Here is a 25,162-nt window from a genome sequence, read left to right as displayed (position 1 = left end):
ACAAAAACAGATTCTTAAGTGACAGGGTCAACAGGTTTACCTCGATTCCACACACATTTTGAATACGCGGCTTACATGTGGTACATTTGGCAACCATGCAATGTCGGGCTTCTAACCTATTAAAAATCACTACTGTTGTATGCCATAGAACTTGACATCAATCAAACAGATCCTCATGTGTTTGTGCATGCCTGCGTCCATGTGTACACACAGTTACATTTTGCTGATGTACAAAAGAAAGTGAAGGGGACCCCTGCAACAATAACGTCCCCCCCACATGCAGAGCAAATGTGTTTGCAAAGCCACTTCAATCGGCGCACTGGCAAAAGATGAAGGTTTCTTGGCTTATTCAAGTGTTTAAGCGTTTTAAGGGAGCTGCCATGTGCATGTGGTCCTCTAAAACTTTAATTATGCACCTGTTTTTATTATGTCATGCCCAACTCATTGTAAAAAAAAAAAAAATCAACATGGAGGTTGGACTTAAATGAGAAGCAGAAATTCTCATTAGGTTCTTTCAGGAATGTTGGATGTGAGGACAGCCAGACACTTTAGATTCCATTACATAGCTGGCACGGTCTGCATTTCAATACAACGTGGTAAAACAGTTTTCTAATAATTAGCACAGTTTTTGCAACCGTGTCTGAAAATCATGATAAGCATAAATAAAAATGTAAACAAAAATCATAAACACATGAATGCTAAGAAAGTGTCACTCACAAATGCGGTGTGTGCAACACTGAGGTTAAATTTGCAGTACAACTCATTAAAATATACTTCTACAATAATGTGGAGACTCACCAGAAATGGGCCCACAACTCATTTGGGATGCTGACTCATAAATTAAGGAACTTACTCCTTGGCCTGAACATTAATGTCTCATTGAATGCACAAGCTAACCTCCTTTAAGTCAATAACTTTTCTGTGAGAACACATAGCCATTGGAAATATTTTGAAACGGGAAATCAAAATTAGTCAGGAATTATGAAAAAAAAAAACATCTTAATTCCAACTAATAAAATTAGCTTTCGTCAAGTGTATTGCAACATTAAGCCCCATATCCAGACTTGCTGCAAATGAGTTCTGGACTAAACTGAGGCATGTCCAACTGGAATATTCCCAAAATGCTGAACTAGATTTGTGACTCTTCCTGTCCGTGGCTGCAGTCGGAAATCAGGCAATACAGGCCTTAAGTGTTGTGACGAAGCAATGAGCCAAGCGCAACGGCCATCATAACAGCACAGGTACGATTGCCTCATCTGTTTCCACTGTGTACTGCAAAAAACATGAACATGAAACTGACATGAACATGAGTTCTGTCATAAAAGTTAATTAAAACTATTATTAAAACTATTTCTGATGCCATATAAAACATCACATTTCTCAAAAGCCAGTCTGTGCTGAGGACAGATACATACTGTGATTTTCAAAAGATCCACAGGTCACTGGTTCTAATCGGCTTCCTTATGCCAACAGTGGGCAAGTCTATTTTTAGGCAAATACAGCTGCGGCTTTTGCAACCTTGTTGTTATTTCTACCAAAGCAGGGCCACACAAAATCTCAACTGATGACATGCATTTACTTCTAAATGAGACAAATACATGAATGTTTTCAAACATACACAATACCTCCATGCCATACCTTTTACTGTCGCATAAGCAAAACATGGTCACACCTGTGCACACATATGCTTAGACTAACAAAACAAGTTGGGTCAGCATTAATAAAATCAAGGCTGACAAGTAGCCTGGCTACTCGAACAACTTGTAAAAGAAAATACCAGTCTGGAAATGTGCTGGTTGTGTGTGAGTATCACAGTATCGCAGTCATGTCACACAGTGAAAAGAGCTATTAATTAATTGTTACTGTTGAACTACTGCGTAACACTTCAATCTCTAAATGAACTGCAAATGCTTCCTGAGACATTGAATGGTGTCCTAGTATGAACTAACTGCAGTATATTCAATTTATTGACGTGCACTGCTAGTAAAATGTTGACATCACGATATGTTGGCAGTAATCAACTACAGTAAACCTCGGATATATCGGATTCAATTGTTCCCACTGGTTTTGTCCGATACAAGCAAAATCTGTTATATGCGTATACCGGAAAATGTCCGTTTTACGCATATATCAGATTTATATCCGGTATATGCGTAAATCCGATTTTATCCGTTATAAAAAGGCACTTCCTTGACTATGTTTCCAATGTACCTGGACTGGGCAATGAAATGAGACGTAAGATAATGAGAATTTAACTTTATTGGACTCTGAGTTGGAGCGCCACGATGCGGCCATCCGATATATGCGAGGGAAATTTAATGGAAATGCATTGGAACGGAAATGGAGATTTTGTCCGAAATAGGCGAAATCAGTTATAAAAAATCCGATATATGCAATGAATTTTTATTGGAAATGCATTACAGAAAAATCTGTTCTTTTTTATCTGTCCGTTGTGAGCGAATTTCCGATATATCCGAGTCCGATATATCCGAGGTTTACTGTACTAAGAAAGAAAAACATATTTCCTGAACTGGGGAGCCACCTGTTGCCTGCAAATATGTTTTTCAAGATTTTAAGATCAGCATCTTAAAACCCACTTTTATTCTCTCTTACGGTACTCATCCTGTACTGTACCAAAAATCAATTCCAAAATACAGTCTCAAAGACGGGTTATGAGATGTGGAGCAAGGTGTCTAAGTCAATGAACCACAGAGTGTCTGCAATGTGATCTCAATGGGAAAAAATCCACTTGTATTACAACATTCTCTTTAAATAAACCTTTTAAAAATAAGTAGGAATTGTTGCAAAGATAATGACTCAAAATGTGAACACGAAAGTCAATCAGTCTGTTCAGTTTGCTTTGTAATTTGCTACTTTTGCTTGCCATTTGGCATACCTGAACCACTTAAGTCTACAGCAGCAACAATATAATCAGTAATTGACTGACATATTTGTCAGATAGCTGAAATAGATAGCCACTGTCTAGGAGCCGGTGACGTTATCTGAAATGTCTACCAATCATTCACTGTCACAGCCTTCCTTCATTAACAAAAGCAAACAATCCCCAATGAAAACAGTCAGGAAGCATCTGCTCTTGTTCTTCTTCTGTAATAATAAATATCCATTGCGTCAAACTCAGATGAGATGGCCCTTTATTGATCTTGATCGATTTGCTATTTTCCCCAAACAGTTGCACAGGCCGGATAAAGGTGCAGCATGGGCCAGATCCTCTAGATCAGGAGTGGGCAAACTTTTTATGATTTAACAAAATTGACGGGGGACCAGACTATATATTTTACACATAATTCTAACAGTCCACCTGGAATTATTGTATCCGTAAAAGAGTCATGCAATCTGCTATATATGCTTGTGTCTCTTTTTTCAGGAGCACTTTGTAAACAGCAGACCACATCAAATAACCAAATTGATAAAACAGCGACTTAAACTGAAGCCATGATGCCAGGTTGTATGTTACGTTTCAATGAAATACTTTGGAATGAACGGGCGGGCCGGATTTAAACACTTGGCGGGCCGGATGTGGCCCCCGGGGCTGTAGTTTGCCCACCCTTGCTCTAGATTGTGGGACGACTTTGATGAAGTGAGCAGCTTGGTTTCGACTGAGCTGTTTGCCCACACATGCCTGGTTTGTGTCACATAACCACTGTCATGGAGGAAATTCGGGAAGACCAGGACAATCAGCCAAGATTATGGAGAATCTGAATACCTTTGTCCATAAAATGACCATTGACACAAATTTGAAATAGGCTACTTCGAAGTAACTCTACTTTGTTATTACTTTTTCAGGTTAGGTGGTTCTATCCATCTTCTGTACCTCTTGTCTTCACTATGGTCGTAGCTTTCTTTCGGCAAGAGATGGGGTACACCCTGGACTGGTCCCCAGCCAATCACAGAGCACATATACACAAACAACCATTTACACTCACATTCACACCAATGGACAATTTAGAGTCTCCAATTAGCCTAAAATGCATGGTTGTAGACTGTAGGTTTGCAGTGTATATCCGTTGGAAGACCTCTGTGTGGAGTTGCATGTTCTTCCAAACATTCCGAAAATATGCATGCTAAGTTAGGTAGTCCCTTACCTCACCGACTGTTAAATTAGTATCATGGTCAAATAAAGTTATTAACATTATGATAAGACATTGATGACATCCATGCAGAGCTCTAACCAGAGTAAATTATGGTGATGCCCAGGCTACATTTATGGGCACTGTTCAAAGTTATGTATCAATAGTGTTCCCAATTTTTTTTGTTTTTTTTATTTGTCCTGTAATGCCTGAAGTAAGAAACAGTAGAATGAAACAGGGCTCCTTGTTTCTCCCTAAAACTCCCTCTCTCACACACACACACACACACACACACACCCATCTGGAGCACTCCTAACCCACAACACACACATTCTCTGGAGAGAGCTTCATTACACAGGGATTACTAAAAGAAATGTTTTAATCAAGTTGTGCAGACAGCTGCAGACCGCAAGGCGAAAAAATGGCAATGACGTGGTTCATCAGTCGTTAAAGGAAAACATATCAGGAGGCCTGTGTATGAGAATGTACAATATGTGTGTGTGTGTGTGTGTGTGTGTGTGTAGCTTCCTGCCTCTAACATGTCCAGCTGTGGAGGACATGTGGTTCATTATTAGTAGATAAGAATAAATCTAACATTTATATTCAAGTTTTAATGACAGAGATTGTAATTGATTTGAGGTAGCAGTTGATACACAAAGACGGTACGTGCACTTTTTTTCGACTTCAAGATTACTACAGTAAGCATGGTTGAATTCTTGGTCATGCATAGATACACACCGCGTTGCCAGTCAGAACAAGATGTGACTTGGAATAACGCCATTACCATGTCACAGGCCTCCTTGCTACACCCGACCAAATAAAAAACGTCTTGACACCAGAACTTGGGCGACATACTTTATAGCCTGTATAACACCTGAAATATGATGTTTTAAATTGCTGCCTACAAAAGCCTTGCACTCCTGTGCTTTTGCAGTATGGAGTGGAAAAATATGACATCATATGCAATTGCAGGTCTTTACAACACACCTGTTAATACACAAAGTCCACTTGTTAGGAGATTAATCATGGAGAGAAATGTTTTCTTTCTAAAAAATATTCAATCATGTTCATGTTTTTTTAAGGACAGAGAATGACCAAAAGTAATATTTGTATTGCCTTTTTCGACTATACTTGATGTTCGCTGCAAGTACTGTGTATTTTCAGGTCGACAAAATAAAGCTGAGCACAAGTACAAGATTTGAGCATTAATTGAAGGTCGTTTTTTTTTTTTTTTTTTTAAGAAATAAGCCAAAAAATCAGTCCTATCTACAGAGCACTCATTTAAAATGGTAAGCAATCTGTAGTGGGTTGTTGGAATGAACATTGGCTGGAGGTGGCTATGACATCATGCTAATACTATGCAAGAAGAACTGATTGTTCAACCAGATAGCCTCTATAACATTACACTTAACAGGCCAAACTATATCAAATAATAATAAATAACAAATGTTATTTTCTAATACGTTATCATTATTATTCAAAGTTTACTGGCTAAACATGAATTAGTTCTGTGTGGTATTTATGCCCCTGGTGTAGCGCGGAGACACAGACCAGGAGCTGCTCAATTTGGCAAACTATGGAGAGAATAATGAGGCATTACAATCGCACCACAAGGCTCATGGATCTGATGCCTTAAGCAGCCCTCATAAATCACCACATAAGGTAACGTCGAGTTTAGACTACTGGTCCAGATGTAGTCATGGACTTTTCAACTTTGCATAAAGCAACCCTTCAGGTGGTGATAAAAAATACATTTTAAAAATACTCTATAATAGCGGTATAATAATAATTAGATAAAGTGAAAAGCAACTTTTGCCTCTGTTCAAATGGGCTTTTTGTGGCGAAACAACATGCACCTGTAATGCCACATGGCCTAAGAAATGATCCCCTCCGAAATAGCTGAGCGAGAAATAGGGGCTGCTAAAAGTGCCACATAAAAGCTGACGTGGGTCTGAATTACAGCCTGCAATGCAACCAGCCACACTCGGCTCCTATGTGGGTTTTGTTGGTAGACCCGGGCTGTTGCCCCCCCCCCCCCCCCCGGACCTGGCCTGCCTCCATATGCTGCTGCTTTCAGGTGGCTCTGCAAAATGGGATATTGCGTGGTGTGAGTGTGAGGTGAGAGGTTCTCATGGGGATATCAATGCAGGTGGTACTTCTAACACCCCTTCTAACATCCGTTAACATTCTCCTATTTTTTATAGCACTTATCTGGGATTAGGGGCTTAACAGCTAGAACAATTGAAACCAAGAGCTGGTGAAATCGGAAGCTTCAAACACTGCAGAGGAACTTTAGATGTGTACCAAAAGCATACATATACTGTATGAGTAAGCGGAAGGATATAGGATGAAAAAGTGTCAATCAATAAGAAAATCAATGTCCGATGAAATGCAATATCTTTGGTGTTATGGGACCATAACATAACATTTATAAAGCCACAAAAATGTAATATAAAAACAAACAGCACCACAACGTAAATGTGAGCAAATAATAAAATAAAAGTGCCTCAGTATCTTCTTATGAGGCAAATGGCAGGTCACTCATCGCTATCATTTGTGCTACCTTGACTGTGATGCCATGCTGCTTTTTTGCTGTCGCGGGGCATTTTTTATCTCTCCTCTTCAAAATGTCCTGCAGGGTGGGCTGACTCGCCTGCGGCTGTATTGCGTCGGATGTTTGTTTTTGAGGTGTCGTATCAGGTTTGTTGTGTTAAATGCAGCCTTTTCCTTTCCACTCCTTGAAATCCTAAATTTGCATATTTCACACTTTTCGATTGCAAGGTTTATGTCATCAAACAAAAAGACCAAAATGTAAAAAAGACAACAAACTAAGTAATATTTTTAGAAAAACTAAAACTTTGACTTCACCTTAAAACAGTGCTTCTCTAATAGTGGGGCGGGCCCACTAGGGGGATGTGCGGTAAAGTGTCATAGTGGCGTGAAAAGCTGGGACTACTGTCAATGTTACTGCACACCTGATAACATGTACACATTTATCCTACTCAACTGTGTCAGTTGTAAAACCTAGAAATGTACTTTCACCTCAAACTCAGGGTACGTGGGAAAACGTGATTCAGTGAACAAAAATATGATTAAAGTCGAAGTACAATTTATGAAAATAGCACAAAAGAATGATGTCACCAATAATCAGACAGTCAAAGGCATGCATACTAGAAAGAATAACATAGTACTTTCTCAACTTGTCAAAGACAAGCAAAGGGTAGCACGTCAAGTGTTATTTCTAAGCAGGGCATTGATCTTTGAGGTTTTCCTAAAGAGAAATATTGAACAAAAGAATAACATCCATTTGACATCTGCATCCACTGTTTGATGTAGACATGGAAGAAAAGGCACGCTTTGAGATCAAACAACTATCCGTTTCCATATCAAGACCAAAGATGTAAAACAGTCTTGACGTAGACCTGCTCATATAGAACTCTGCTCTGGGTTTTCCAGTTGCCTGTGTGACCTGCTCACAAATGCATATGCAACAATTATCTGGAGAAAAGTCAGAAGAACCTGCGATCCTTTGACAGTTTTAAATGCAAATTAAAGGAATTGATTCTTAAGTCAAAACAACTCAAAAATTGCATTTTTTGAGTTTTTCCAGTGTTTTTACTATGTTTCAGCCCAAACATGTACAACCTCCAAAAGGTGTGAGATGCCCAGCTAACCCATTCATTAGGCAGCCCTTCATCTAAGAGGATGGGCCTGCTAACCAACAAGGGCCAGTAGCCTACAACTCTCATAATCCATCAATATTACCTGCACAACCCAAATTGAGAAGACAATTGCAATACACAACTTTTCCCTAAAATTGTTCTTGTGTCATGGGAGAAAGCAAACTGAGATGCTTTTCATCATCCCATTCAGAAGGTCCCGGTCACCTGCTGTACAATGAGGTTTTTTTTGTTTCGTTGTTTTGTTTTGTTTTTGTTTTTTCAATCTTAGCACTCACCAGTATGCAGGCATCTGGATCATCTTCCCATAAAGTGCTGTGCTAAAGGAGGGAATGACTGGGATCAATGGAAGGAATCCCCCCGTACTATCTTGGCATGTAAGCCCGGCCTGAAACCCAGACACCTGGAAAGAAGAAAAAGATCATGTATGATTTAGCTCATTTAACCATCTACATACTATTCGGTCGGAGATGGAACAGCACCGGACAGAGCTGGTGTGAGCCTACAAAAGGGAACGTGTGAGCTAGGGATTACGTTTTTGGCGTCTTTGTCCTTCTTCCCCACTCCGCTTGAAACACAAGTTTAGCATTTAGCACAGGGGTCTCAAACACTAGTTTGAGGCCCCCGCCTTGATATGAAAGTTTAATGTTTGATATGGATGCTGTATGGTATCATGTACCCAGAAAAAATTATTACGTTTGATTAATGTTCATGTTAAAGGTTAAATAACTATTAACAGTTATCCTCCCTATCCGTGTGGAAGTGGTAAGTTTTTGGCTATTTAAGTTTAAAGGAAATAACTTGAAGGCTACCGTTTAGGTCGCTAGCTCTCTAGTTTGCGAGTTAGCATGTGTCTCAAGACCTGCAGTTGTGCAATATGTTGTAAATAAAAAGAGTATAAATGTGACTATAGTCGTGTTTTGTCATGTCTACAGGGCTCTAATAATGCTTTGTTCATTTTAATCTGAAAAAAATAATTTGTCTACCCACCAACTATATGTAGCGACGTTTTTTAATTTTTTTTGTTTTTAATAAATGCGTTTTTGTTTTTTTGAAAAACCTGATGCGGCACAGTCTCCACCCAGACCCGAGCTCCAGTGGCCCCCAAGTAAATTGAGTTTGAGGCCCCTGATTTAGCACTTGTTAGCTCGGTAGCTTGCTATGCAAACAGCAGCCGTCTTTGGTGCCAAACGGCCTGTTTAATTGACTCCTAATTGACCCCTAAGTCATTCCCTATGTACGCCCATTCTGCTGTAATTGGTCACATTCCCAAGCAATCCCGAGGACCTCCAGATACGTAGGTTTCCGTTTACTGAGTGCAAGCAATCAAAACATTTGGCTGTATGTTAAAAGCAGACATTTTAAGTTGAGTTCGGCAGCTATCCGGAAGTCCTCATGAGCACTCTGAAGCATTAATCCAATAAATACAGCTGGATTCGGTGCAGGAAGATGTACAGAGCTATCAGTGCTGGTTGTCGCATGTAACTGCTGTATAGGAGTCCACAACTCAGTACAAAGAGCTAAAAAACTAGCATATTTCCCTTTAATATAGCAGCAGTGCAAACTACAAGCACCACGGCACTGTCATTATTGTCTTTACAGTATTGTAACTGTTGTGAACATTTACGTCTAAACTCCACAGGGGAAGGTCACAACAGCAATAGCGCCCTTAACCATCCCATCAATGTATTCAGTCTAAATCCCTGAGACTGAACAGAGCAGGACTGGTACTCATCAGGAAGCTTGCTGTGCTGAAATTTTTATGACCAGGTGGAAAAAGGTCATCAAGGTCAGTAAAAGGTTTTAGGCTCACAAAGTGTGGCCACAGACATGGCCCATGTTGTGTGAAAACCATTATGTCAACCTGAAATTTTTTTGTGCTGCTGACTGCTCAAATATAGTGGATTTGACCCCTATTGTCACCTTTACACTCCTATTGTTTTTTTTGTTGACCCCACATTGCACAGGTTACAGGATCACTGCAAGGACATAACCGAGCTAACCAGTTAGCCTCTCTGAGGGGGGCCAATTATGCTAATTTTCGGCCCTTTGTGTTGGGTTTTGAACTCCTATAAAGCAGCTACACACGATAACCCACACAGAAAGCTTTCTAGATCTTCCAGAATCTGCACCTAGTCCAGCCGTATTTCCTTTGATTTCCAAAACAGTGTTTGAATTTACTGCACCCAAGGACTTCGAGACTACTGCCGAAACTTTCTAATTTTGTCTGTATAGGAGTTAATAAATGAATAAACCCTTTGGAGAGCTACTTGAAAAGTTATTAGGAGCTACTGGAAGATTTTAGTCAACGACATAAACGGCGATCATTTATAAATTAATAACTTTTTGAAAGGCCGCACTATAGTGAGGGGAGCGATATTCCAACCGTGATCCAGCGAGGGACAACTGTAATACTGTCAAGTTCTTTAGGACTTGCACCAGCCATGACAGCAATCGTCTATAAATTTATCATTTTTTTACTTTTTCAGAGCGAGGAAACAATGATGGTGACAAACCGCGACGGAGCAAGGGACGGCTGTCAATGCAAACATATTGTAATATTTACCTTGAGGTAAAAGTGTGCATAGCAGTGATGTAGGAGGTTGTCAGAAGGCTGGCTGAGAGCACTGACTGTGCTGACCAACTCTGGAGCATACATGGGCACAGAGTGTTCCACATTCATCCGCTCAACCTGGAACTGTGCAGAGGGTAGGGGGCGCACTGGCCGAAAGGCTGACATGTTGACAGGTCCTGGTGGGGCCTAGGAGATTCAAATATATATGGAATGAAAAAAAATAATAAAACAAATACTGGTGGTATATGGTTTTCTTCAGTTGTCTTAGTGTAACCATTTACTTTTGATTATTAAGCGTGTGATATAGAATCTCACATTCTTAAAATAACACTTTATCATTTTATATAAACTGCTCAGAAAGTTGTGCTGCTGATGTGATGGTGCTGTGTAAAAAAACTCAAGATATACAATATGCGCCAGAGGATAAAGGAATCCGTATTACAGTATATTTGCTTTTGAAATGATTAGATTAAGTGGCCCACTAACTCAGCCGAGACCCATTTGATGACAGCATGAATAGTACAGTGATTATGTATTAAATTTGCAAGCAGCGTGATCAAATCTGCGCAATCACACTCTTGAAGTGTGAGGTGGGTAATGCAGTCAAGTAGGGAAACACCATAAAATGTATTGTTGTAAGTAAAATTTTACAGATGTCACAATATTAAAAAAAACTTTCAAAATATAAAATTTGTATCTATTAATCAATTTTTTACTGCAATGAGGGTAGCCAGAGCCGATGCTAACAGTCCTTCCAATATTTTCTGGGTCAGACATCAAAACTTGATTATTAATGGATAATTTGGTAGCCTACCAAAATTATTGAGAGGTCAAGAGGTACACCTTTAATCAAATAATCAGCTAGCTTATTCCGCAGAGCCAACCCTTTTGACGAAGAAGATGGCAAAAAAAGCACAAAAAAACACAAATGACAGATTTATTGCAAAAGTGGTGTCTATAGTTTTGCACTGACCTTGCGTCCAAAGATGACAGGCATTAGTGTGTGAAGAAAGTTGAATTCAGCCATAGAGACAGTGACAGAGACTTGGAGCAGCGTGAGACAAGTGAGCCTGGTGGGGATAAATTCTTCCAATCTTGCTATTTCTTCTGGAGTCACTGAACAACGACTCTCCTCGACCATTTCTGCGTGGACATTAACAATAATTAATGACATGGCCGTTTGTTTGCTTTGGACCATTAATTTACTGCATGGGCTACAGTAAGGAGTAATGGTAAAAATGTGTGGATGTGAGCGCAACCTACAAACACGGTTCGGAGAGACCAGATTATGTGCTATTGGGGCATACACCCAAGGAAAAAACATTCATCAACAATTATGTATTTGGTTTTTGAGGCTTCCATTCAAATCTTGTATGCACATTTTCAAATCTTAACAGATTTATTAGACGTGAGAGACCCCAAACATGACAACATAAACTAGGGCTGGTCAATATGACCCAAATATCAAATCCTAATACTTTGGGATACGCCCATTACATTACTAATATTTATGATATTATTTGATCGAGCAGAAACAGACTTGTAGGTAGAACTTTTAGAGGCAGATTCAACCAAATATATAATTATACTTTTTTTCATGCCAATTTAAAAACCTCACTCATTAGCGTCTTCTGTCATTTCTGTCAAGTAGACAAAATGAGAGATATCAAAATCAAACAATGCTGTTGCTATAATCATTGATATCTATTCTATTGAATATACACAGTGACTGATATGCTGGCCAATCAGGGTGGAGGAAGGCGGGACTTAATTGGAGAGCGGCGGCATGCATACTGAGGGTGCCCTGCCCCAGTGTGCGTGTATAATGTTTGCTCAGCCTTTGCAAATAGAGGAGGAGCTAAGATGCTAATTTCAAGATAATGATGATCAAGGAGGAAGAGTGGTATCAATACTTTTCAGCAGTTAAGATTATTGATACATGATATTACTATGGAAAGTATTTGGATTTTTCCTAAAAACGTGTATTAAAAAAGAAGGGTTGATTTATATTGAAGTTCACCTTATATTCTTATACAGGTATTCTACTAAATCTACGAAAGTTTGTGGTCATCTTTTATCGTTATGGGGGTATTCTGGTTAACATTTCACTGTAATGAGTTTTTGCTTGAAATATTACATACGGACAAACATTCCAGGTCATTCTTTCAAAGCATCCCAGGAATGAAGTCATGACAGACAGTTATGCAGGGATGACGACGATAGAGGTGTTTGACTAAACCTCCCTTATGCAGTCCAGAAGCTCATGACTTTCATGTACAACTCCATGGTGAAAGATGGATTGTGCAAGGAAACAATGTGATGAAGACGTTGATGAGTAAACAAGTTCTTACCTTGCTGTGGCTTACAATAAGGCTCATACTCATGGTCCATGGCACAAGTGATCATTTTGATAATGCGATGCACGGCGCTGCTGTGCAACTTGATATCTAAAGGTCCCACGATGAGTCTCTTGATGGACGTTTCTTGAACAGTAGGCACTACGTCTTCCATAATCCCAGTAGACAAGTCCTGGAAATCTACAATGAGAAACATGCATTAAAGCATCATTTACAGACACACCGATGAGTTAGTGCATAAATTAGTTCCATATACCAGGGGTCCCCAACCGTCGGGCCGGGGATCGGTACCGGTTTGTGGCGCATTTGCTACCGGGTCGCACAGAAATTATAAATAATATATAAACATCTCACTGTCTCCCATCCCACCTAGATGGGACCATCTCGTTTCAACGAAACAAGCTCAGGCTTCGCACTGATTCAGTGGGTGAGTTAAAAAAAAACAAATCACACTGGTCCGTGGTGCAAATAAGGTTGGGGACCCCTGCGATATACTGTAATTATGCCAATTGTGTCATTGTACACACCAAGGTCCATAAAGGCAGCATTGGATGATTTTGGTGTGGAAGAACCTCACAGAGTCCTGACCTCCGAATACTCATGATACAGTAAACCTCGGATATATCGGATTCAATTGTTCCCACTGGTTTTGTCCGATATAAGTGAAATCCGTTATATGCGTATACCGGAAAATTTCCGCTTTACGCATATATCGGATTTATATCCGGTATATGCGTAAATCGGATTTTATCCGTTATAAAAAGGCACTTCCTTGACTATGTTTCCAATGTACCTGGACGCGCAGGCAACGCTGCAAACACTGCAAATGACGTCGTATAGCGGCCTGTCACGATTCGGCGAATCGGAGCGCCACGATGCAGCCATCCGATATATGCGAGGGAAATTTAATGGAAATGCATTGGAACGGGACTAGAGATTTTGTCCGAAATAGGCGAAATCCGTTATAAAAAAATCCGATATATGCAATGAATTTTTATTGGAAATGCATTACAGAAAAATCGGTTCGTTTTTATCTGTCCGTTGTGAGCGAATTTCCGATATATCCGAGTCCGATATATCCGAGGTTTACTGTACTTACTGTCTGCTATAGCGCATAAAAGGGGACCAACTTAATCAACATCATTTCTTCTATTTTCATCTTATGTACTGTAAGTGTAATACCAGATACTACAAGTTTTGACTATATAGTGTACCGTATATACAGTATAAGACTATTAAAATTGCACCGATGTGAACCCGGCCGCACATTCTTACTTCTGTCCCAGTATTCCCAACATTCCTATCAATGCAATAAAAATATTTAAATGTCACTTAATCAAGTAAAATGGCCTCCAGTCATCTGTTAGGGGAAAACCGAATGACAATATTGAGTGGCAAGGATTTGATCCAGCCAAAAAGAATCAGCACACACAGCACTAAACTTTTCAATGATGAGTATAACAAATGTCCACCCCTCTCACACAGCTGTCCCTTCGGTCTTTGCAGGCCTCTGTTCCAGAGTTCCACTTAAAAGACTCCAGCAAGTCCCCAGCAATAAAAAGGGAGAAATTAAAAAAGAAGTGGGTGGATGAATGGCAGAGAGAGAGAGAGAGAGAGAGGAGGACAAAGGGTCAAAACTTTCTTTATTCTCATTACATTCCACTACGGCACAGAACATTTTTAGTTCAGAAGTTAGAAGTGTAAGCAAAAAAAAAATGTCTGGTAGAGAAAGACACTTCTTCCCTTTCTCTGTTCGATTTAGAAGAATTAGGACTAAACTAATCAACCGTATGACTGCATTTTGAATAGTCAGTGACATGATGGGCAAGCAGACCATATAGTAAGGATTTATACTTTCTAAAAAGGTGCGTGCCTCAGTCTCCAAAGGTTAAAACGAGTTACTCGAACGTGAAGTCAGTGGTAAGTGTGACCCGAGTCGGCTAATGTTTCAGTTGACTCAGAGTCTGTAAGTCCTGTGGCGATAGAGACTAATTTGTTTGGTTGACACTGGATCAGGTCTATGTGCGGGAAGGAGGGAAACACTGACAGAAGAGAAGCATTCCATTTGACAGGAGTAACCGCAACCATCCCACACTTATCCTACTGTAACATACAACTTGGACAGCTGAGGACAAGATTATCAATGTTTTTTTTTCTTATTTTCAATCATGTAAAATGATCTATTGAAACAAAAGAAATATTACTGATGCTTTTGCTTGTTTACAATTTATTCATGCATTCTGATTAAACTATCACCAGGTTTTTTTAACACAAAAATACATCAAATGTAGATTTTATTTTATTTCAGATTTTTACTAATTTCTACAGGTTTTAATTGCTCTGTTTGGACAGTCAAAAAGTGTTGTGTCCATAATATTTGCAAGTGAGCAACCCAATCATACAGAAGGTGGCAAATAGTGCGCCATAAGCCTCCACAAACTGCACAATGAACTACAATAATTAGTTAAAAATAGATGCAATTATCTGGTGCGACCGCAATTTGCTCGAAATAGCACACACGCCAATCCAACACATCCTATCGTTAGCGGGGGGCATGTCCAGTGAAAATGTTGGCCATGTTTTCGGCTTCCAGGAAATTTGTCCAAATGTTTACTTGCAACATGGGGCCGTGCATTATCATTTTACCATATGAGGTAACGCCCATGCATGAATGGCGTCAAGATCTGGTCACGATATCGCTCTGAAATCAAAATGCCATCAATAAAATGCACATGCTCGCTGTCTATACCATGAATCCACCACCACCATGTACCACTCAATCCACAACACAAACTGTAGATATTTGAATTCAGCTTATTAAAATGGGAGCAAAACCAAAAGTGTTTTTGTTGACTAAATATATCTGATCATATATGTGACTTATTCTCATTATTATACATCATATTGGCTAAAAAAAAAAAAAGACCACACACAGAGTAAATCCCCAGCAACCCCATAGTATTAGGTTCAACAGAACAATTCTGTAGGTTGAATGTCATAAAGAATGAAGCCCAATTAGGCAATCGCACCCTATCCACTTTATCAAGGGCTTACAGGTAGAGAGACCGGGGAGGAACGGTGTTTCAACAAGCATCAAGGTGAAAGAAACTCAAATATGTGTCAGCAGACTAAACACTTCTGACAGTTGCCCTCCAGGTAAGTTGGGGTGAGAGAGAGGACAGGAAGGGTCAAGGACCAGGTGGTTGCGAGTCAAACAAGACAATCGCTTTATTCAAGTCTCTGGGGTTCTTGTTTGACAGAGAAGAGGGAAAGGGAGAAGAAGAAAGATGACGAAAGAAAGAGAATGAGAGGGAAAGCACAACACAGATAGGAAAAAAAGGAAGGACAAGCTGGAGCAAAAGGGAACATGACAAGTATAAAAGGAAGAGAGAGAAGAAGTGGAAAGGTTTGAAAGGTGAGCAAACAAGCTCTGTGAGGAGGAATGACGAAGACAATACCTTTGCCGCTGCTGTTCTCCATTGTGTAGAGGTAATCCAAGTAAAAAGCACCGAAGCGCTGCATGCCTGCTATCTCTGTGTAGGTCTCCTGTCAAACAAAAGAAGAGTTGGGTAAACATGGCGGTGGGGGAACAAACAAGCAACCTTCAAGACTGCAGTGACTGGGGTCATGATGGATTCGACGAAGAGGGGTTAAATTGAAGATAAAAAGGGTTATTGAGAGCTCATCTGGTAACCTTTAATGATAGCAGGGAAAATAATTACCGTACTTTTTTTTCATAGGTTGGCTGTTCCTGCGACTTATACTCCAGAGCGACTTATAAATGAAAGAACTGTTTGTTACATAAAAACTGTACACCTTTATTGTTTATGTTTATTTTTGTATAGCTGAATAACCATTGTGTTAGCATATCTTACACCCTATCTATTGGTAATGGTAATGGTTTTATTTCATTTGAACATGCATCAGATTACAATTGAATGCATCACATAATCAGTTCACAGTTCCACATGTCCAAAAGGAGTAGGAAGAAGCAAAGCTTATTAAATCCTACCCTTCCATTTGGTACTTTTACAATCAGTAACTGTTACATTTGTTCACTTCCTGCTTTCCTAATATAGTTTTTTTTTTTTTTGTCATGTACCGAAGTACGAGGTGATATTCTTTTATTAATTTTAGAACTTGCCTTCCAAGAGGACGTAATGTCTGTTTTGGTCAAGTAGATTGTAAAATAAATGATCCGCAAAAAATGCGACTTACACTCCAGTGCGACTTATGTATGTTTTTTTTCTACCTAATTATGCATTTCTGGCCTTGTGCGACTTATAGTCCAGAAAGTACGGTACTTTATCCCCTGCTGATTTTGTAAGTTCCCCAACTTACACAACTATGAGCAGTCCATAATAATTATTGTACATTTATTTTTTGTCCCCTACTGAGCAGCAACAATTATGATGACCACAAACCAGTTATGTGCCTATAAAGCACACAAATTAGCCCTATCCCTTCAGCAAGAAACCACTGTTGACTCAATAATTGTCAAATGGAAGACATGCAAGGTAAAAAAGTCAGTCGCCCTTGCTCTGGAGCTCCACGTAAGCTCTCACCTTGTTGATTAAGGATAATCCTGACAAAAGTGAGGGATCAGCCCAGAATTACATGGGAGGAGCTGGTTAATGTTCAAGGGAGCTGGGGCCGCAGTTACCAAGAAAAACATTAGTAACACACTTTGCTGTAATGGATTGAGATCCTGAAAGCACATGTACCGGGCCTATCGGAAGTATGCCAGTGAACACGTGAATGATTCAAAGAAAGCTTGGGAGAATGTGATGTGGTCAGCTTAAACCAAAATTGAGCTCCTTGGCAGCAACTTGACTCCACGTGTTTGGAGGCGGAGAGCGGTCGAATATGACCCCGACAATACCACCCCTTACTGTCAAACAGTAGCAGCAGAAACTCTTGTGACGGGTTGGGGATGGGTCTTGCAGCATGACAATGACCAAAACTTATGGTCAATGCAAAAAAGGAGTGGCTGGAGAAGCAGCACATTATCTGTCTCCGGACCTTAATCCCATAAAAATCTGTCGAGGAAGCTGACACTTTGTATTGCCGAGTGACAGCCTCAAATCCTTGATGATTGTGAGAGTATCTCCAAAATTAATCCTGCAATATGCACAAACGTGACGACCAATGTCTGGCCTTTGTGCTTTCCAACAATGATGTGGCAAAGTAGCCTACTTAGCCATGTTTGCTTGCTTTATCAAAACACTCATTTGTTGCTAATTTGCTGCTAAAAATCCAGCATTTGTCTCAGAATCAGACATAGCTTCGGTACGAGGTACATTATTTAAAAAAAAAAAAAAACTTAAACCATATTATGGAAAGCAGGAAGTGAACAAATGTAACAGTTACTGATTGTAAAAGTACCAGATGGAGGGGTAGGATTTAATAAGCTTTGCTTCTTCCTACTCCTTTTGGACATGTGGAACTGTGAACTGATTATGTGATGCATTCAATTGTAATCCGATGCATGTTCAAATGAAATAAAACCATGACCATAGCTTTCACGATTCTTTTCACAATAGCCACGTTTACATGAGGAAATTTTCCTCTTTCCGAATGACGTACCAGAAAACAGTGTATACATGGAAAGGAATATTCCAATCTCCTGTCTACATGCACCGCTATAATCAAACGGAATAGTCAAAGGGGCATGCGCAGTAAAACGTAAACAACATCACGTGATTCATCGAAGATGGAGGACGAGAGTGTGATTACCACGGTTGTTGGGACAGTTGCTACATTTTTTTTAAAGCAGCAACTTGAACGTTCAGTTCTTTTAAAGTTTGTATCAAAAACGAAACAAACTTTCCGCTGTAGTCCAGTGATGACTGCTCGCCGCCATTTTCAAAACCTGAGACGCGTCTGCGTGTTACGTCGCACCTGAAAGAACGCACCCTGACAAATTTCCGATTGAGCGGGTACAAGATACCTCAACCAGATTGGGGAAAGGTATATTCCACTCCTGTGAATCCGATTATATATTCATTCGGATTGGCACTTTTCTTTCGGAATGAGGTGTATACAAAGGTTACATTCTTTCCATTTAAGCAAATAACCTGAATGGAATTGTAATATTTGGGTCCATGTATACGTGGCTACTGCCATAGACAGCTTGAACCAAGGTGACGCTGCAAGGGCTAACCTTAAAATGTATCATTTACAAATTCAAAAGAAACAAGCACAAAAGAAAAAGGTTAAGATGCAACCAAAATATATTTCTGTATGTGTATTAGTTACACACCGTTAAATCATTAACCACACAATTAAAGAGTATGAAAGAAGGGAGAGACCCAGAACACACCAAAGCAGAGGCACATACGCTTAACCTAACCAACAAGCTCAGGCTCTCCAAACAGAGATTTCAATGGGGTCTTATCAGAAAAGCAGGTTAATAAGTAATATTTATAAGGGGACTGCTAATAGCTCTGGCATGCGTTTGGATCAAAGCCATTGGCTGATTTCAAAACCGCTAATGAATTAACACGAAAACCTTTGACTCTTGAGACTTTCAAGCCTGAATAGATGGATGAATGGATGTCCAAACAAACGCTTCACTGATGGTCATGAGCATTTGTGAGCAAAGTCAACACTCGAGCTCCGATGGTAGATGAGGGGATCTTAGAGATGTCAGGCATAATCTCTGGTGTGGTAGCCAACTAGTTCAAATAGCTGGAAAATTCCTCTATTGGAGCTAGCAGCTGGGTGACTAAACTTAGGAGTGCGGATTTTAAAGTGAATTAAAACATAATTATTATACTGATTTGTTTAGATGAGAGGTTACTGAAATACAACTTAAAAAGAGTATAAAAACATATGTACTTAGTACCTCTGAATATAGTAACAGTTGTCATTGCCTCGTAAAAAAAGCTTCATGTAATTACAATGTATCACTGGCGTGGTTAAAATAATATAATGGAAAAGTGGTAATTAAAAGGTGTAGCATTTTCATATGACTGATTCCTTTCATCCTATTGGGATGGTCCGCTCTGGAACTTTTTTTTCTTGCATTCTGTATGTTTGTTTGGATTTTAAAAATCAGATATTTCCTGTCAAACTTACTTGAAACATCTGCAAAGATTTCTCGTTAACCAACGAAAAACAACAATGAACACAAACAGTGCACTGAATCTTGGGAACACGGCTTTGCAGCTAAATTCAGTAATACATTAATCAACTCATTGCTGTAGTACTTTTGAAGATGGGAACGTCATGAAATTTGGAGACCTTGTGAGTAACAGTATCCAGGATGAACTCAGCCCGGACACCATTGTTCTCTGGACTGCGGTAGTCAAACAGAGAGTTTGTAAGGTAGGTCATTCCTTTGCTGCTTAGGGTGTCCCCACAGCTGAAGAACACAGCATCCTGTAAGAACACAGAGATAAGGCAGAATGGATGTAAGCCATTGAGAAAACAATCTTTACTCTATATCCCTGTCCGGATATATCTGAAATTATTTTTCTACTGCACTATAACGAGTATGTTCTAATTCTTGTGTTCAATTCAATTACTGTATTGTCCTATGGTGTGAGTTAAGAATTATTTATTCAATATGAGGTGGGATACACCTTGGACTGGTTGCTAGACAATCAAGACACATGCATATATTTTTTTTAAATGTAGGGTGAAAACAGTTTAAACCCTAAACCTTCCAGCTCTCCTGACTGTGTGGCCGACACGCTAACCATTAAGCCACTGTGTGACCCCACTTACAGAGTAATTAGCTACAAGATTCGACAAGAACGGAACTCATAAATAATAACGACTATTGACATTGATTGACAAATCTGTTGGCGAAAGTACGGACGCAAATTTAACATTGGGAAAGACGGAGGAGGACATTGTGCAGACTGTGGATTATAATAAAGCAGTAGCTATAAAGGGACGGGACATGATGATCTTCCGTTAGCATGGCTGTTAATTTTGTCATTTCGAGCTGTGCATCCTCAAATTAATACTAAACCTGTGATGCTTTGCAAGAACGAACCAATTGGCAAATCTTCTCAACTAAAGAGTGAGCAGTAGTAGTCAACAATACCCATAGTCTATCAACTGGAACCTTTGTTTTGACAATTAAAGACGTGTAAATCGGGTGCAGCCATGATGAGGCAGATACTGTAGTTGCAGTACAGTGGAAATAAAAAAAATTAGTTCCAATTCTAGTGTCTTACTTCAGTTAACCATTGGGATAGATTCTATGGTTCCAACTTTGCAGAAAATTTGAAGGAATGCCCTGAGGAAGTTTTACACTTGTCTTTACCTCTTCTGTGCGGTTTGTGTTTTCTTCAAAATCCTGTACTCCCATGATGCCTTTCAGGCAGAGAGCCCGGCAGCCCACAAAGCCAATCTGACAGTCAAAGAAGGGCTCTCCCATCATGAGCACCTACAAAAAAAACAGAACAAGAAAGTTAAACCAAATACCAAATGCTGCAATACATCACGAAACCAACTCTACTTAACAAAAAAGCATATGCGGTTCATTCAGACTTTTTATACTTTTATACTTATACTGTTTAGTTTGTCTTAGAAAACAGTTCACCTCTCAAAGACTAAGTGGCATCATTCATTTTCTTTATGTTAGCCCAACACAAAACCTCACTAAGAGGACTATGATATAGAAAAAAATCAATGTCTGACCACACAATAACGTGACGTGTAAAGAGTGAGAATAAATCCAAATGCCTTACCTCAATTGTGATTCCCTCTTGTTCCAGACACAAGACCTCTCTGGACTTGACTTTCTGAGGGCTGTAGTAGCTCGTCTCTGCGTGGGACTCTGTCAGCTGAAATATTAGAGAAAAGTGTTGCATCAAAATGTCACATTTCTCACAAAAAAGCAAGTTTGACAGCAGTAAATCAAGGGAATCACATATTCAGACAGCTATCCATCAAATTACGAGGAAATTCTTTAAAAAAATTACTTTTGCTGCACGCTTTTTTTATTTTCATTTAGCATTATATGCCGAAAAATGACAAAGAAAAAGTCAATGTCCAAAACTAGAATACTACCTAAAAAGTGAAAAGGCCAGGTGGAGTATTTTTCTTTAAAAAAGCTATTAGAAAGATAAAACATGGTCACTGTAATACCGTATCATGGTGACAACAGGAATAGAATAGGAAACCTAAACCAGTGGTCACCAACCTCTTAGAGTCCGAGATCCCTAGTCTCAGCTGTGAACCATGGCAAGATGCCTTGTGCCTAAATGTTCACCATTTTGCTTAATTTAGCAATGTGAGACAAGCCGGTGTGGCGTGTGCTGGTACTTCCGGACAGGGTTCAAAGTGGTCAAATTGTGTGCCTGATCCCTCTGATGACTATGAGAACACTAAAAAATCCCAACATAAAAACTGTTTAGCTAAAGGAGAGATTGTCCAGTAGAGCATTTATTCCTCTGGGTGAAGGTCTGACGGAAGCAAGGACAGAAAGAGCGATGGAGCATCTGGTCAAAACTAGCTGGTCGCAACAAGACAGAGTCGTGATGCTTCAGAGTTTGGCCCATATAACAACTGTGGGTGTAGAGCTGAACTGTGCAGGCCTCAACCCATTCAACTTTAACACAGGAAGCAGGTGCAGAACAAGAAGCAGCTGTGTCTTATTATCCCTACTGATGGAGCGGATTCTCTCACCCTCGCTGCCTCCCTCTCCAATTCGCACTTAATCACGTGTGGAGACGAACCTGGAAATTCCTGGAGGTTATATTAAGAAAGGATGTTACTTAAATATCTGACGCAACATAACTTGCATCTTTGCTGAACACATACTCAGAACTACACGAAAATTACTTTAGGGACTGAATTTCAGGGGTAACACGAATTGCCAAAAACAACAGGATTCAGGATTGGGATCCATCCATAATGTTTCTGAGACACCAGTTAGAAATGTCCATTTCCTTGCCCGTACCGCACACAGTGAAACTTCATAGGGACCAAGCTGCCCTTTGAGACTCACGCTCAAAACATGCCGACAAGATTTTGGGGTGGGGCGCACAGAAACACTAACCCCCCCCCAAAAAAAAAGCGTAGTGACATCATAATTCCGTATATCAGCTTGATAATTATTGTGCACTGCTAAAATATATCAAACATTTTGTTCCCAGGGCTGCACGGCGAAAGAGTGGATAGCGTGCAGGCCACACAGCTAGGAGACCCGAGATCAATTCCACCCTCGGCCATCTCTGTGTGGCATTTGCATGTTGTCCCCATACATGAGTTTTCTCCGGGTACTCCAGTTTCCTCCCACATTCCGAAAACATGCTAGGTTAATTGGCGACTCCAAATTGTCCATAGGTATGAATGTGAGTGTGAATGGTTGTTTGACCCGCCTATCGCCCGAAGACAGCTCTGATAGGCTCCAGCACCCCCCGCGACCCTCGTGAGGATAAGCGGTAGAAAATTAATGAATGAATTCCCATAGAAGTTCATTACCTTAAACGTTAGAGAAGCCTTAGTGCAGTAGAACCCAATGGAAACCATAGGATCCTTAGGTGTGTGTTGTTGGGGATTGTTTGGGGTTCCTCCAGTCTCCCTCTGCAAAAAGGGACCTTCTTCCCCCTCCTCTGAGCCTACGAGGGCTGGAACAAAGGACCAAGCCCAAGAGACCCAACCTTGGTAGTTCTCTTCAGAAAGGTCTGAGTCCATGTAGAACTCTTGGCTGGAGTACTGGCTTGGACCCTGATTCTTGTCTACTTCCATATCCATACCTGAAAAGCAAAAAGAAGAGAAAGAAGAAAAAAATAAACAAATTAATGCACAAAATAACAACGTTGTTGAAACTAAATTTGGTGAGTTTATGCACAAGTGCAAATAATGATTGCATAATATATTACTGTATATATATATAAAGATGCATTTTTTCCCTTTTGACCATTTTCAAGGTCTATAAATTATGTCAGAAAATAATTGTATTTCAGTCTTTCTGCAGACGGACAGCCATTTAGATGAATTTATTTCAGAAAGTTGGTAGAAATAGAGTTGGTAAAAATAGCAAAACAAACTTATGATTTTTTTTTGGTCACTTTTCCGGACATCAATTTAAACAAACACCACCATAACGTGCCATTCTCTGATAACAACTCTTCACATTTTGTCTATTTCCATAAAGATGGAGAAAGAGGAAGCTGATGTCAATACCCAAGAATGTGTAATCCCATTCCTTGCAGCCTCATGTCCTCTGCAGAAAAACAATACTGTCCGTGAGGTCACTGCTTAGGAATCCCAGAGGCTAAGGCGGTGAAAATTATGAATTTAATTAAATCTTTCACTCAGTGAATTGGCAGTTGTAACTCTCATGTCATGTGTTATCTCCTTCTCTCCTCCAGTGTTCCTGTCCAATTTGGTCTTCTCTCTTTTTTTCGCTCTGTGGTAGCCTTTGAGGTGTCACTTCAACAAGTTAAGCCGTTTCGCTTCATGTCACAGACTGACGCAGCCTGCGTTTGAATTATGAGACAATCAAAATAAAAGAGCACTTACCAATCAAATGATCAAAACACGGCGGCTTAAGTAGACTTTGAAGTAATAATCCACAGAAGTGAGTGAAAAATTCCCAGGGAGATGTGGGCTGGACAAATGTATGTTACTTTAGCTGAACGCTGTTCCACATGAATACATTCAAAACATAATGACTCAATCTAAAATGACTAAAATCAACTGAGTATTAATGTCCAAAGCAGCATTTATCACCTGTCATGTAGCACATAGCTGCACAGTTTAAACAACAAGTGGGTATGCAAGTAATTGACATTGAAAAGTGACCTAGCGTGACAAATGAGAAGCAGCAATGCCCTCAAAGGCCAGTAGATGTCCGTCCATGTTTATGAAGGGAGAGCTGGACTGGACAAATAAGTAAATGCTTAATTCTAATTCGTTCTACATCATAACTTGTCAGTCATGCCTTCTAGAACACTTATTCAAAGGTCAAATAATATCAGAAAGTTTTGAGGAAATAATGTGTGAACCATTGTACATGATCCTGGTACCTTTAAGCATAATCACCACTAATCAATGGTCAATTCAGAACAACTGTATATGTCTGCATTGTAGATTTTTAGACATGACACATAAAATAAATAAAAATGTCTTAACTCATGACATCACTTGCCTGCCAACATCATTATTCGCCAAAAAAATATCAATATACTACAGGAAACGGTACTAACAAAAATACTAATATGAATATCTCATTTTTTATACCAATATCAATATCCCTAGTTACATATTTCCATAAAAATTTAATTGAAATCAATTTCAGCAGTAAAGAATATAACTGTAATACAAGTCCCTGCTATTAAACCATTGTATCCTCATTCATACACTATGGAGAATATTATGTATTTAAAAAAAATCACATTACTGGACTGACATATGGCAGCCATATGACATTTTAAAAAAGCAAGATGGCCTGTTGCTTCAAACCAATGTGTGCGATAGTCTGGTCCCATCAATGGG

The 25,162-nt window shown here is 39.6% G+C and overlaps 1 protein-coding gene across 9 annotated transcripts in view; it reads right to left on the bottom strand.

Moving 5' to 3' along the window:
* LOC131105440 (intermembrane lipid transfer protein VPS13B-like) overlaps positions 1–25,162 on the bottom strand; it is a 265,748-nt gene that overhangs the window by 225,405 nt on the left and 15,181 nt on the right. For all 9 annotated transcript variants that reach the window (XR_009119934.1, XR_009119933.1, XM_058053560.1 and 6 more), the window contains exons 8-16: positions 23,144–23,418; positions 21,406–21,501; positions 20,979–21,101; positions 19,946–20,083; positions 16,159–16,246; positions 12,695–12,880; positions 11,317–11,486; positions 10,335–10,529; positions 8,047–8,171 (exon numbers count right to left, since the gene is read on the bottom strand). Coding sequence is in view for 7 of the 9 variants with exons in the window: in XM_058053560.1 (XP_057909543.1) it covers positions 8,047–8,171; positions 10,335–10,529; positions 11,317–11,486; positions 12,695–12,880; positions 16,159–16,246; positions 19,946–20,083; positions 20,979–21,101; positions 21,406–21,501; positions 23,144–23,418 (1,396 nt within the window). In the remaining 2 variants the exon portion in view is untranslated. The remainder of the gene's footprint in view (positions 1–8,046; positions 8,172–10,334; positions 10,530–11,316; positions 11,487–12,694; positions 12,881–16,158; positions 16,247–19,945; positions 20,084–20,978; positions 21,102–21,405; positions 21,502–23,143; positions 23,419–25,162) is intronic.

This window comes from Doryrhamphus excisus, chromosome 17 (assembly GCF_030265055.1).
Source record: "Doryrhamphus excisus isolate RoL2022-K1 chromosome 17, RoL_Dexc_1.0, whole genome shotgun sequence".
In the NCBI taxonomy this organism is placed as follows: domain Eukaryota; kingdom Metazoa; phylum Chordata; class Actinopteri; order Syngnathiformes; family Syngnathidae; genus Doryrhamphus; species Doryrhamphus excisus.
Note: the sequence above shows the minus strand (reverse complement) of the source record. Positions and strands in the feature narration are given on the sequence as shown.